Raw genomic sequence first — 13,176 nt, forward strand, 5'->3', positions numbered from 1 at the left:
CATACTATCAGCAACAAACTGTGCTGGACCCATTGGCAACAAGCTTGTGTTTCTAGTGGAAGAGATAGGAAATGAACCACAAAGTACACAATTATACAGTTATTAAGTTACAGTTGAAATGAGTGCTTAAAAGGAAAAGTAAAAGAAATCATGAGAGTATGTAGCACTAAAATAGTCTGGAGGGCTGGGGGAGACCAGAAAGTCTTCCTTCTCCAAGTGAAACTAATGCTCGGATAAAGCCTGACATGTAATATATATAATAGACACCAAATAATGTTGGCTGAACCACTGATAAAAGGGAAAACTTCTCTCTTTTTTTTTTTTTTTTTTTTTTTGTTCCTAGCAGTTCATTCCTTAGGGGACATGATGGTTGAACTCTATAAAGTCTGAGGGGAAAAAAATTAGATGAAAGAAGGGGATGCAAGAAGAATCCCAAATTGATGACATGGCATATGCAAAGGGCCTGAAGAAAAGAGCATATCACTTAAAGCTTTGCAGTTCCTGTGAATGGCAGAGAAAAAAGAGTAATGATGAAGCTGATAAAATAGATGGGCCAAATCATGCTTTTGTAGGCCATGTTAAGGATGTCCTATGAGCAATGGGGAGCCATTAAGAAATTAAGATAGGTGGGAAGTGGAACGGGGATTTGGTTCTGTGAAGTCAGGTTTGCATTTTTAATTATTTATTTTTAAATTTATTTATCTTATTTTATTTTGGCTTTATTGGGTCTTCATTGCTGTGCACGGGCTTTTTCTCTAGTTGTGGAGAGCGGGGGCTACCCTTTGGTGCTGTACGAGGGCTTCTCATTTTGGTGGCTTCTCTTGTTGCGGAACCCAGGCTCTAGGCACGTGGGCTTCAGTGGTTGCAGCATGCAGGCTCAGTAGTTGTGGTGCACAAGCTCTAGGGAGCATGGGCTTCAGTAGTTGTGGTGCATGAGCTCAGCAGTTGTGTGGCTCGCAGGCTCTAGAGCGCAGGCTCTGTAGTTGTGGCACATGGGCTCAGTTCATCTGTGGCCTGTGGGATCTTCCCAGACCAGGGATTGAACCCGTGTACCCTGCATTGGCAGGCGGATTCTTAACCACTGCACCACCAGGGAAGTCCAGATTTGCATTTTTTTAAAGAGCACTGACAATGATATGAGGGGGACCAATAACGCCCTGTGGAAGGTGATGATGATAACTCTGGCTGGGGTGGTGGTGGTAGAAGGAGAGAAGTAGCCTTATTTGTAGAAGTGGTTAGGATGTTTAAGTGGGTCACATAGCTTTGGTAGGCTAAAATAATGGCCAACAATTAAAAATTAAATTGTAATGAGAGAACAGGTGTGAATTTCCTTAGTAAGTTTTGATGAGTGAGACAAGTATTCCTGGGTAGATAGCCACATAAAAGACAACATGACTTACCCCTGATTCATCTGGAGGACAGCCCATGAGGAATAACCATGATTTGAAGTGAGGAAAGGAACCAAAAAAGAGAAAAATAGTCTTGGATAGCTTAAAACTGTCAACTGAATCTTTAAAATCTGCTTTTTATACAGTTCAGAGTAATTCCAAGATAGATTTTAATGAGACAAGCTTTTAATATAATTACAGGCAACCACTCTGATTTCTTTGGGTAGCTAACATGCATATTTCTAAAGAATGTACTGTTGCAATTTATTAACTCTGGAACTTAGATATTGAATTATATTATCATCTATTGACTTTTTTTAGTTTATTTTTGCGGCACATGGGATCTTTGTTGAGGCATGTGGGATATTTTGTTGCAGTGTGCAGGCTTCTCTCTAGTTGTGGCATGCAGGCTCTAGAGCACGCAGCCTTAGTTGCCCCACGGCATGTGGGATCTTAGTTCCCTGACCAGGGATCAAATCTGCATCCCCTGAATTGGAAGGTGGATTCTTTATCAGTGGACCACCAGGGAAGTCCCCTATTGACTTTTTTATAATAGATAAAGACTTGGCTCTTATAGTCTTTCCCTCTCCTCCCAGTATGGATATCACTATATTTAATAAGCATTTGTGTAATATAAAACTATGCAAATATTGTTCAATCAGAGCTGTTTACTATGAATACATTTCCTTTATTGTATATTCTTGTTTTCCTTTTAGTGAAATTGCTTTGCTTTTTCACTTACATAATTTCCATAGAGCTCCAAAAGAATTACAGATTTCTTTCATATCATTCATTTGTTTGAGTCTTCTCCCCCCTGCCCCTCCTGCATTCCTCCATCAAGAAACTCCTTCCTGGAGCTGTTCTTACTTTTGCACCAATCTGGACCGATTTTTCAGGACTGCTGCAAAGGTGTTCTACCAGACTTTTTCTACCCCTCTTCTGGTAGGATCCAGAACCCATGTCTGGAACCCAAAACTTCCTCCTTTTTGCTTAAAAATGTTCAGTTTGCTTGAGCATATCCTGCAGTAGTTTCCTAAGAATGGACACATAAGGACAAAATTTTCGAATCATTAGATGTCTGAAAATGTCATTATTCTCACCTCATGGTTGATAGCTGGGCCTAGAATTCTAAATTGAAAATTTTCCCTTTGAAAGTATTTTCACCATAATCTAGCCTGTGTTGTTGCTGTTAAGAGGGCTGCTACCATATTGATGATTATTCCTTTGTTTATGACTTGTGCTTCCCCGCTCTAGAAACTTAGGATATTTTCTCTATTTCTCATATTGTAAAATTTCACTATGAGGTTTCTTAGTGGATCTCTTTGTGAAATTCATTCTACAGGGCATGTTATAGACTTTTGATCTGTGTTCTTAGCTATGGAGAATTTTCTTTGATAATTCCTTCCCCTTGGTTTCTTCTCTCTATAATTTTTAAAAATCTATTTATTTATTTATTCATTGGCTGTGTTGGCAGGAGCTACTCTTCATTGTGTGCGGGCTTCTCATTGCGGTGGCTTCTTTTGTTGTGGAGCATGGGCTCTAGGTGGATGGGCTTCAGTAGTTGTGGCACATGGACTCAGTAGTTGTGGCTCACAGGCTCTAGAGCGTAGACTCAGTAGTTGTGGTGCATGGGCTTAGCTGCTCCGCGGCATGTGGGATCTTCCTGGACCAGGGATTGAACCCGTGTCCCCTGAATTGGCAGGCGGATTCTTAACCACTGCACCACTAGGGAAGCCCCTCTCTATAATTTCTGTTAGATATTATTCTTCCTGGACTGATCTCCTCAGTTACGTTTTTGGCTTTTTTTTTTTTTTTTTTTTTGGTCTTTTGAGTCTATCTTTGAGAGTTTTTCAACTTTATTTTCTAACTCTATTAAAATTTTTATTTCAGCTATATTCTAAATTTCAAAGAGTTTCTTCTTGTTCTCTGATTGCTCCTTTCATACAGTAACTTGTTTTATTTTATGAATGCAACAATCTCACATCTATCTATCTGATTAGAAAGTAGCCTTGTCACCATTTGGAGGCCTGGGCTCAAGCCACAGCCAGTGCTTCACGTGTTCAGATTTAAGGAGGCTGATAAATCACATTCCTCCCTCCTTGGAGTTCTGATTAGAATTATAAACTGAAGTCAGATACAGATAAAACTACCAGCTTGTCAGTAGAGCCAGAGTAGAGAACATATTGTAGCCTGGACCGGCAACCACAGTCCAGCTTGCTGCCATTTGCCCCAAATCTAGACACCCACCCATCTTCTGGTGGAGCGCTCTGCAAAGCAAACATTTAATCTACTTAGCTTCCTGAAGTAGCTGCCCCTCACTCATCAAAAGCCAGAAGTAGGGACAAAGAGACCACACATATACTTGGTGAATGCATGTGTACTCGTTTTTAAAATAGGAATCAATTGATGTCAAACTCTTGCCACTCACCAATAAGAAATGTCTTCTTTACTAACAGAAATGTGAGAATAGGGCTTCCTCTGTCATTGCCTGAGCCTTCCAATTTGTTAGCTTTAAAAAACCACTTGTTCTATTTCTTGCATGATCTTTTTGTCTGTTATTTTCTCATTTAATTTTGACTCTCCCTTTCATGAAAAGGGCTTTCTCTTTGTGTCAAGTGATGCCTAACTGTCCATTCAGGTTTTTGAGCAAGGTACTAGAAAATTTATTGAAGCTCTTTATTGAAGCTCTGAAAGTTTATAGGTGGATTTCATCTGGTGAGCTCCACTCTAGAGCACTGGTTGGCAAACTTTTTCTCTAGAGTCAGAAAACAAGTATTTTAGGCTTTGCAAGTCACATAGTCTGTGTAGCAACTATGCAACTCTGCCACTGACGAGCAAAAGCAGCATAGATATCATGTGAATGGATGGGCAGGTTGTCTTTCAGTAAAACTTTATGTACAAGAACAGAAAGCAGGCCAGATTTGCTGATCTCTGCTCTAAGGTAATCAGGTGGGAAGTTGGACTCCTGCCTCGGGCATAGCTACTGAGAGCTCTTTGCACAAGGGATGCGGAGATGAGAAGTTGCAACTGTTCTAAGACTTACACCGTGATTGTCTCACTGGGTCCCTTTTTGTGCTTGTCAGCTCTGAGTCTTAAATTCACTTTTCATCACTATCCTCTTCTGCACAAATTCAATTATGGCTTCCTCACCCTCTTACACCTCCTGTGACTTCTCTCCTCCGGTGATATCTCCTCTCCAATTCTCTTCGTTTGTGTTGATTTATACATTTAAAAATTCTTTTATTATCCTTTCACTTAGTTCTTAGAAGGAATCAAAATTTATCAGAAGGTAAAATATTTTACCATTTTAAAATTCTTAACGCTGGTTATTTTAATTAGCTTGTTTTTACTTTTACTGACTTTGAATATACTTTAAATACTTCTTTTTAAGTTAGTATCAGTTTTTAAAAATCCTACATAAAATTTTTCCCTTCAACTAGGCAACTCCTGCCATGGAAGTTGGCCCTAGGCCCCATATATAAAGATTCATTCCTAACCTACACACTCAGATGTGGCTTTAGTTTAGATATACATGATACTAAATGCTGTATAACGTATTTTCTAATAAAAATGTGAGCAAAATACTATTGTTTTGAGAAATTGGGGAATCCTTTTGGTAACTGGAGGTATTCCCAATCATGTTAAGTGCTTGAAATCTAGATATGGAAACTGCTTCTTTTAACCCTTGTTTGGAAGGTATGCAGTCTAGACCCTTCCTTGTAAGGATGTTTCCTGTCAGGCACACTACAAAACTGCCATACTGCAGTTTTTTGAAGACTAAGAGAACATATTCAAGCTAGAGGCTGGAGACTGCCTAGGACCATCAGTCTTCTGCTGACATGCTCTACCCTCCTTCAGTCCTTATTTTCAGGTTTTCTGTATGGATGTAAAATTGACCGAGACCAAGACAAGACTTCCACTTGCAGCTATGACAAAGTAACTGGCACGTGACTAGCCTGCATGCCTTAACCATAAAATTGGACAAAACATGTGAGGCAATTGCTTGTAGACACTGGACAGCAGCATGCAGTGCGAGACAGTGATCCCCGAGGGAAGGGAAGCTCATGAGGTAAGTCTCATAAATGCTTGGCTCTCTGCTTTAAGGGTATTATCCCGACTCCAGCATAACGAGCTATGTCCAAGCAGACCACAGTGGTCCCACTGAGCTGACAAGGCAGAGATCAAAGTGCAGAGTAGTAGCAGTGGCCAGACTCTGCAAGGCACCCAAAGCATCCAACTCTTTTTCTTCCTCCAAGGCTTTTCACGATACAGGGCAGAGGCCAGAAGACCTGGCCCATGTGGAACATGTTTTATTTAGAAGTTCAGGATTAGTGGAAGGTGGCTGGTTCCTTTTCACTCCACAGCCAAGCCCTACACAACTTTAGGATATCGTTTAAAATGGAGTTCATTATTGAGCGTCTCTGGTGAGAGTGTGATTTTCTTCACCTCAATGAAAGAATTTTTTTTTCCCATCAGGTTTACCCAGCTAAGGTGGTTTCTTAAAACTCAGGGGGTAAATGATGAGGCAAGACAGAAGATTTTTATTGAAAGAAGCTTAAATATTGTACAAGCTTGGCTTGAAAGGTACTGTTTATTTCACCATTTAAAAAATTATACCTAAAGATAGTAAGTCAAATGCAAAAACATATAACACATCTATAGTTAACCCCTTTCCCTTGAAGGCAAACTTATTGAGAAATGTTTATTTTTCCTCTTAAAATGTCTAATCGAGGTAATAATATGCCTGCAGGTGGTAAATTCACATTGCTTCTTTCATTGCTTCTCTCCCTTAAGCCCACAAATCTTTCAGAACTACAACACTGAGCTGCTGGCCTTTGCGTGGAAGCAGAGTGACATTCAGGTCTTACAGGTCCAGGGCCCAGTGGACAGACGGGCTCTTGTCCTCCACACCGGCCACCATATCTTCGACGGCATCCCAGTCAAGCTTGCTGAGGATGCTGCCCGTGCTCTCAGACAAGCTGTCCGTGCCACCCACCCCAAGAGGAGGCTCTGGCTTTTCTTCAGTTGCTGATGAGTCCTGTCAAATTGAGAAAAACAGTAAGTTGTGGTCCTAGCCTGAGAAAAAATAAATGGAACATGAACTAAAATTTCCAAAGATTCTAGAGCTGCTCATCCACCCAACACTGAAGGAAATATGAAGGGAACCAGGGCTGTGGCTGCCTGGCACATCTGGCTTGGCAATGGGCTGAATGAACATCACCTGACACAACAAGATGCTGGCACCAGGTCTGAGAGTGGACAGAATAGATTTTTATATCTATAGTACAATGATCTGTTCTTACATTTTTGTTGTTGTGTCTTGTTTTTTGAGTCTTTTTTTTTTTTTAGGTTAAAAAGAAAATACACAGTCAAGGAAAATTCTGAATGATAAATGCTGGAGTACTAAGCCCAAAGTGTAGATGCTACTTCAAACTGACCTAATAATCTTTGAGTAAGTCTACATCCCACTAAATAAATAAATAAATAAATAAACAAAAAAACCCTGACGAACACAAGGAACCACTAGGCAAACTGGAACCTGGAACAACGTGTACCTGTAGAAGGGAACTGTGACTCTCATAGAGAATCGCACGGATGTCTGAAGGTACCGTCCAGGGGCTCACCACACTCTCCTCTCTCTCATGCTCTAAACATACCTCCTTGGTTTGAGGTGCAAGACCAGCACTTGTGTGATTTTTTGTACACTGCAGACAGGGAGCATTAGACCCTTTCAAGGGAAAAGAACAATGCATACATTAGGACTGATTCATTTATAAGTTTGTTACTTACAGTGACTTTTATCATCAAACCCAAGGCGGTCACACCTTACCTAATATTTAAATCACAAGGTCTGGATATGGTTGGCTTTAGGGTTCTAGCAATTCCTGTTCTGTCTGTGTGAGAGAAGGAAATTGAATTCTGGCCACCTCTTTTGTTTTACTTTTTATTTTATATTGGAGTACAGCTGATTAAAAATGTTGTGTTAGTTTCAGATGTACAGCAAAGTGATTTAGTTATACATATACATGTAACTATTCTTTTTCAACTTCTTTTCCCATTTAGCTTATTACAGAATATTCAGCAGAGTTCCCTGTGCTATAGTAGGTCCTTGTTGGTTATCTATTTTAAATATAGCAAGTGTGTATACGTCAATCCCAAACTCCCAATCTATCCCTCCCCCCCACCCTTCTCCCCTGGTAACCATATTTGTTCTCTAAGTCCGTGAGTCTGTTTGTTTTGTAAGTAAGTTCATTTGTATCATTTTTTTTAGATTCCACATATTAAGCGCTATCCTATGATATTTGTCTTTCTCTGTCGGATGTACTTTGCTCAGTATGATAATCTCCAGGTCCATCCATGTTGCTGCAAATGGCATTACTTCATTCTTTTTAATGGCTGAGTAATATTCCATTGTATATATGTACCACATCTTCTTTATCCATTCTTCTGTTGATGGACATTTAGGTTGCTTCCATGTCTTGGCTATTGTAAACAGCACTGCAATGAACACTGTGGTACATGTATCCTTTCGAACGATGGTTTTCTACAGAAATATGCCCAGGAGTGGGACTGCTGGATCATATCGTAGCTCTATCTTTAGATTTTTTAGTAACCTCCATACCATTCTTCATAGTGGCTATACGAATTTACATTCCCGCCAACATTCCTTTTCTCCACACTCTCTCCAGCATTTATTGTTTGTAGACTTTTTGACAATGGCCATTTTCACTGGTGTGAAGTGATATCTCATTGTAGTTTTGACTTGCAATTTTCTAATAATTAGCAATGTTGAGCATCTTTTCATGTGCCTCTTGGCCATCTGTATATCTTCTTTGGAGGAATGTCTATTTAGGTCTTCTGCCCACTTTTTTTTTTTTTTTTTGCGGTACGGGGGCCTCTCACTGTTGTGGCCTCTCCCGTTGCGGAGCACAGGCTCTGGGCAGGCAGGCTCAGTGGCCATGGCTCACGGGCCCAGCCGCTCCGTGGCATGTGGGATCTTCCCGGACCGGGGCACGAACCCGTGTCCCCTGCATCGGTAGGCGGACTCTCAACCACTGCACCACCAGGGAAGCCCTACCCACTTTATGATTGGGGTTTTTTTTGATATTGATGAGCTGCATGAGCTGTTTGTAAATTTTGGAGATTAATCCCTTGTTGGTCACATTGTTTGCAAAAATTTTCTTCCATTCTGTGGGTTGTCTTTTGTTTTGTTTTATGGTTTCTTTTGCTGTGCAAGTTTTTGAGTTTAATGAGGTCCCATTGGTTTATTTTTGTTTTTATTTCCATTACTCTAGGAGAAGGATCAAAAAAGATATTGCTGTGATTTACCTCAAAGAGTGTTCTGCCTATGTTTTCCTCTAAGAGTTTTATAGTATCTGGTCTTAATTTAGGTCTTTAATCCATTTTGAGTTTATTTTTATGTATGGTGTTAGGGAGTGTCTTAATTTCATTTTTTTACATGTAGCTGTCCAGTTTTCCCAGCATCATTTATTGAAGAAATTGTCTTTTCTTCACTGTATAGTCTTGCCTCCTTTGTCATAGATTAATTGACCATAGGTGTGTGGGTTTATCTCTGGATTTTCTATACTGTTCCATTGATCTATATTTGTTTTTGTGCCAGTACCATACTGTTTTGATTACTGTAGCTTTGTAGTTTAGTCTGAAGTCAGGGAGCCTGATTCCTCCAACTCTGTTTTGCTTTCTCAAGACTGCTTTGGCTATTTGGGGTCACTTTTGTGTTTCCATACAAATTGTAAAATTTTCTGTTCTAGTTCTGTGAAAAACGCCATTGGTAATTTGATAGGGATTGCATTGAATCTGTAGATTGTCTTAGGTAGTACAGTCATTTTGACAATATTGATTCTTCCAATCCAAGAACATGGTATATCTTTCCATCTATTTGCATCACCTTTGCTTTCATCAGCATCTTACAGTTTTCATAGTATAGATCTTTTTGCCTCCACAGGTAGGTTTATTCCTAGGTATTTTATTCTTTTTGATGCAGTGGTAAATGGGATTGTTTCCTTGATTTCTCTGATTTTTCATTGCTAGTGTATAGGAATGCCAGAGATTTCTGTGCATTAATTTTGTACCCTGCAACTTAACCAAATTCATTGATGAGCTCTAGTAGTTTCCTGGTAGCATCTTTAGGATTTTGTATGTATAGTATCATGTCATCTGTGAACAGTGAGTTTTATTTCTTCTTTTCCATCTGCATTCCTTTTCTTTTTCTTCTCTGATTGCTAGAACTTCCAAAACTATGTTGAATAAAAGTGGTGAGAGTGGACATCCTTGTATTGTTCCTGATCTTAAAGGGAATGCTTTCAGCCTTTCACCGTTTTGTGTGATGTTAGCTGTGGGTTTGTCATATATGGTCTTTTTATGTTGAGGTATGTTCCCTCAATGCCCACTTTCTGGAGAGTTTTTATCATAAATGGGTGTTGAATTTTGACAAAAGCTTTTTCTGCATCTATTGAGATGATCATATAGTTTTTATTCTTCAATTTGTTGATATGGTGTAGCACACTGATTTGCAGATACTGAAAAATCCTTGCATCTTTCAAATAAATCCCACTTGACCATGGTGTATGATCCTTTTAATGTACTGTTGGATTTGAGGTTTTTCGTTTGTTTTTTATTTGGCTGCATTGGGTTTTAGTTGTGGCAGGTGGAATCTTCACTGCAGCATGTGGGATCTTTGTGGTGTGCAGGCTCTTCGTTGAGGTGTGCAGGCTTCTCTCTAGTTGTGGTGCATGGGCTCCAGAGACTGTTGGCTCAGTAGCTGTGGTGCACTGGCTCACTAGTTGCGGCATATGGGCCCGGAACGTGCAGGCTCAGAAGTTGCAGGGCGCAGGCTCTCTAGTTGTGGTGTGCGGGCTCTAGAGTGCAAGGACTCAGTAGTGGTGGCACAGGGCTCACTAGTGGCATGTGGGCTCTAGAATATATGGGCTCAGTAGTCGCCATGAGTGGGCTTACCTGCCCTGTGGCATGTGGGATCTTAGTTCCCTGACCAGAGATTGAACCTGCATCCCCTGCACTGGAAGGTGGATTCTTAACCACTGGATCACCAGGGAAGTCTCTGGATTTCGTTTGCTAGTATTCTGTTCAGGATTTTTGCGTCTATATTCATCAGTGACATTGGCCTGTAATTTTCGTTGTGTGTGTGAGCGGTATCTTTGTCTAGTTTTGGTATCAGGGTGACAACGGCCTCATAGAATCAGTTTGGGAGTATTCCTTCATCTGCAATTTTTTGGAATAGTTTCAGAAGGATGGGTGTTAACTCTTCTCTGATTGTTTGATAGAATTCACCTGTGAAGCCATTTGGTTCTGGACTTTTGTGTGTTGCAAGTTTTTTAATTGCTGTTTCAATTTCAGTGCTTGTATTTGGTCTGTTCATATTTCCATTTCTTCCTGGTTCAGTTTTGGGAGATCGTACCTTTCTAAGAATTTGTCAGTTTTTTCCAGGTTGTACATTTTATTGGCATAGAATTGCCTGTAGTAGTCCCTCTGTATTTCCGTGGTGTCTGCTGTAACTTCTTTTTCATTTCTAATTTTATTGATTTGAGCCCTCTCTTTTTTCTTGATGAGTCTGGCTAAATATTTATCCATTTTGTTTATCTTCTCAAAGAACAAGCTTTTGGTTTCATTGATCTTTGCTACTGTTTTGTTTCTATTTATTTCTGCTCTGATTTTTGTGATTTCCTTCTACTAACTTTGGGTTTTGTTTGTTCTTCTTTCTCTAGTTGCTTTAGGTGTAAGGTTAGGTTGTTTACTTGACAGTTTTCTTGTTCCTGAGGTAAGATTGTATTGCTATAAACTTCCCTCTCAGAACTGTGTCCCATAGGTTTTGGATCATTGTGCTTTCACTGTCATTTGTCTCCAGGTATTTTTTGATTTCCTCTGATTTCTTCAGTGATCCGTGTTGTTTACTATTATATTGTTTAGCTTCCATATGTTTTGTGTTTTTTACTGTTTTTTCCTTGTAGTTGATTCTAATCTCATAACATTGGGGTCAGAAAAGATGGTTGACATGATTTCAGTTTTCTTAAATTTACTGAGGCTAGCTTTGTGGCCCAGCATGTGACCAATGCTAGAGAATGCTCCATGTGCACTTGAGAAGAATGTGTATTCTGCTGCTTTTTGATAGAATGCTCTATAAATATCATCAATTACGTCCATCTGGTCTAATGTGTCATTTAAGGCCTCTGTTTCCCTATTAATTTTAGGTCTCGATGATCTGTCCACTGATGAAAGTGTGGTGTTAAAAGTTCCACACTATTATTGTGTTACTGTTGATTTCTCTTTTTATGGCTGTTAGCATTTGCCTTACATACTGAGGTGCTTCTATGTTGGGTGCATATATTTATAAGATCGTTATATCTTCTTCCTGGATTGATCCCTTGATCATTATGTAGTGTCCATCTTTGTCTCTTGAAACAGTCTTTATTTTGAAGTCAATTTTGTCTTAGATGAGTATTGCTACTCCAGCTTTCTTTTGATTTCCATTTGCCTGTAATACCTTTTTCCATCCCTTCACTTTCAGTGTGTATGTGTCCCTAGATCTGAAGTGCATCTCTTGTAGACAGCAGATGTATAGGTTTTGTTTTTGTATCTATTCAGCCAGTCTATATCTTTTGGTTGGAGCATTTAATCCATTTATGTTTAAGGTAATTATTGATATGTTCTTGTTGCCATTTTGTTAATTGTTTTGGATTTGTTTTTGTAGGGTTTTTTCTTCACTTACTCTTGTTCTCTTCTCTTTTGATGACTACCTTTCATGTTGTGTTTGGATTCCTTTTTTTTTTTTTTGCGTATCTATTGTAGATTTTTGGTTTGCGATTACCAAGAGGTTTTGATACAGCAGTCTACATAAACAGGATAGTTTTAAATTGCTGGTCATTTAATCTCAAATTCATTTCCAATATCCTCCATTTGTACTCTCCTCACAATTGCTGGTTTTGATACCATACTTGTGTGTGGATGACTTTCTACCTTTACTGTATGTTTGCCTTTACTGGTGAGCATTTCTGTTCATAATTTTCTTGTTTCTATTTGTGGCCTTTTCTTTTCCACCTAGAGAAGTTCCTTTAGCATTTGTTGCAAAGCTGGTCTGGTAGCACTGAATTCTCTTAGCTTTTGCTTGTCTGTAAAGCTTTTGATTTCTCCATCGAATCTGAGTGAGGGCCTTGCTGGGTAGAGTGTTCTTGGTTGAAGCTTCTTCTCCTTCATCACTTTAAATCTATCGTGCAACCCCCTTCTGGCCTGCATACTTTCTGCTGAGGAATCAGCTGACAACCTTTTGGGAATTCCCTTGTATGTTATTTTTTGCTTTCCCTTGTTGCTTTTAATATTTTTTTCTTTGTCTTTAATTTTTGTCAATTTGATTACCATGTGTCTTAGCATGTTCCTCCTTGGGTTTATCCTGCCAGGGACTCTCTGGGCTTCCTTGGACTTCTATGGCTGGTTCCTTTCCCATGTTAGGGAAGTTTTCAGCTATTTATTATCTCTTCAATATTTTCTCAGGTCCTTTCTCTCCCTCTCCTCCTTCTGGGACCCCTATAATGCGAATGTTGGTGCATTTAATGTTGTCCCAAAGGTCTCTTAGGCTCTCATCATTTCTTTACATTCTTTTTTCTTTATTCTACTCTGCAGCAGTGATTTTCACCATTCTGTCTTCCGGCTCACTTGTCCATTCCTCTGTCTCAGTTATTCTGCCTTGTTTCCTTCCAGTGTATTTTTCATTTCAGTTATTGTATTGTTCATTTCTGTTTGTTCTTTAGTTATTCTA

The 13,176-nt window shown here is 39.5% G+C and overlaps 1 protein-coding gene across 6 annotated transcripts in view; it reads right to left on the reverse strand.

Annotated features, from left to right (window-relative positions):
• Nucleotides 1–5,959: 5,959 nt before the first annotated feature.
• CPLANE1 (ciliogenesis and planar polarity effector complex subunit 1) overlaps nucleotides 5,960–13,176 on the reverse strand; it is a 150,295-nt gene continuing 143,078 nt past the window's right edge. For all 6 annotated transcript variants that reach the window (XM_060092817.1, XM_060092812.1, XM_060092814.1 and 3 more), the window contains 2 exons: nucleotides 6,944–7,116; nucleotides 5,960–6,426 (listed from right to left, as the gene is read on the reverse strand). In XM_060092817.1, coding sequence (XP_059948800.1) covers nucleotides 6,253–6,426; nucleotides 6,944–7,116 — 347 coding nt within the window. In that variant the 3' untranslated portion in view covers nucleotides 5,960–6,252. The remainder of the gene's footprint in view (nucleotides 6,427–6,943; nucleotides 7,117–13,176) is intronic.

The sequence above is a fragment of the Mesoplodon densirostris genome, chromosome 3 (genome assembly GCF_025265405.1).
Source record: "Mesoplodon densirostris isolate mMesDen1 chromosome 3, mMesDen1 primary haplotype, whole genome shotgun sequence".
Classification (NCBI taxonomy): Eukaryota; Metazoa; Chordata; class Mammalia; order Artiodactyla; family Ziphiidae; genus Mesoplodon; species Mesoplodon densirostris.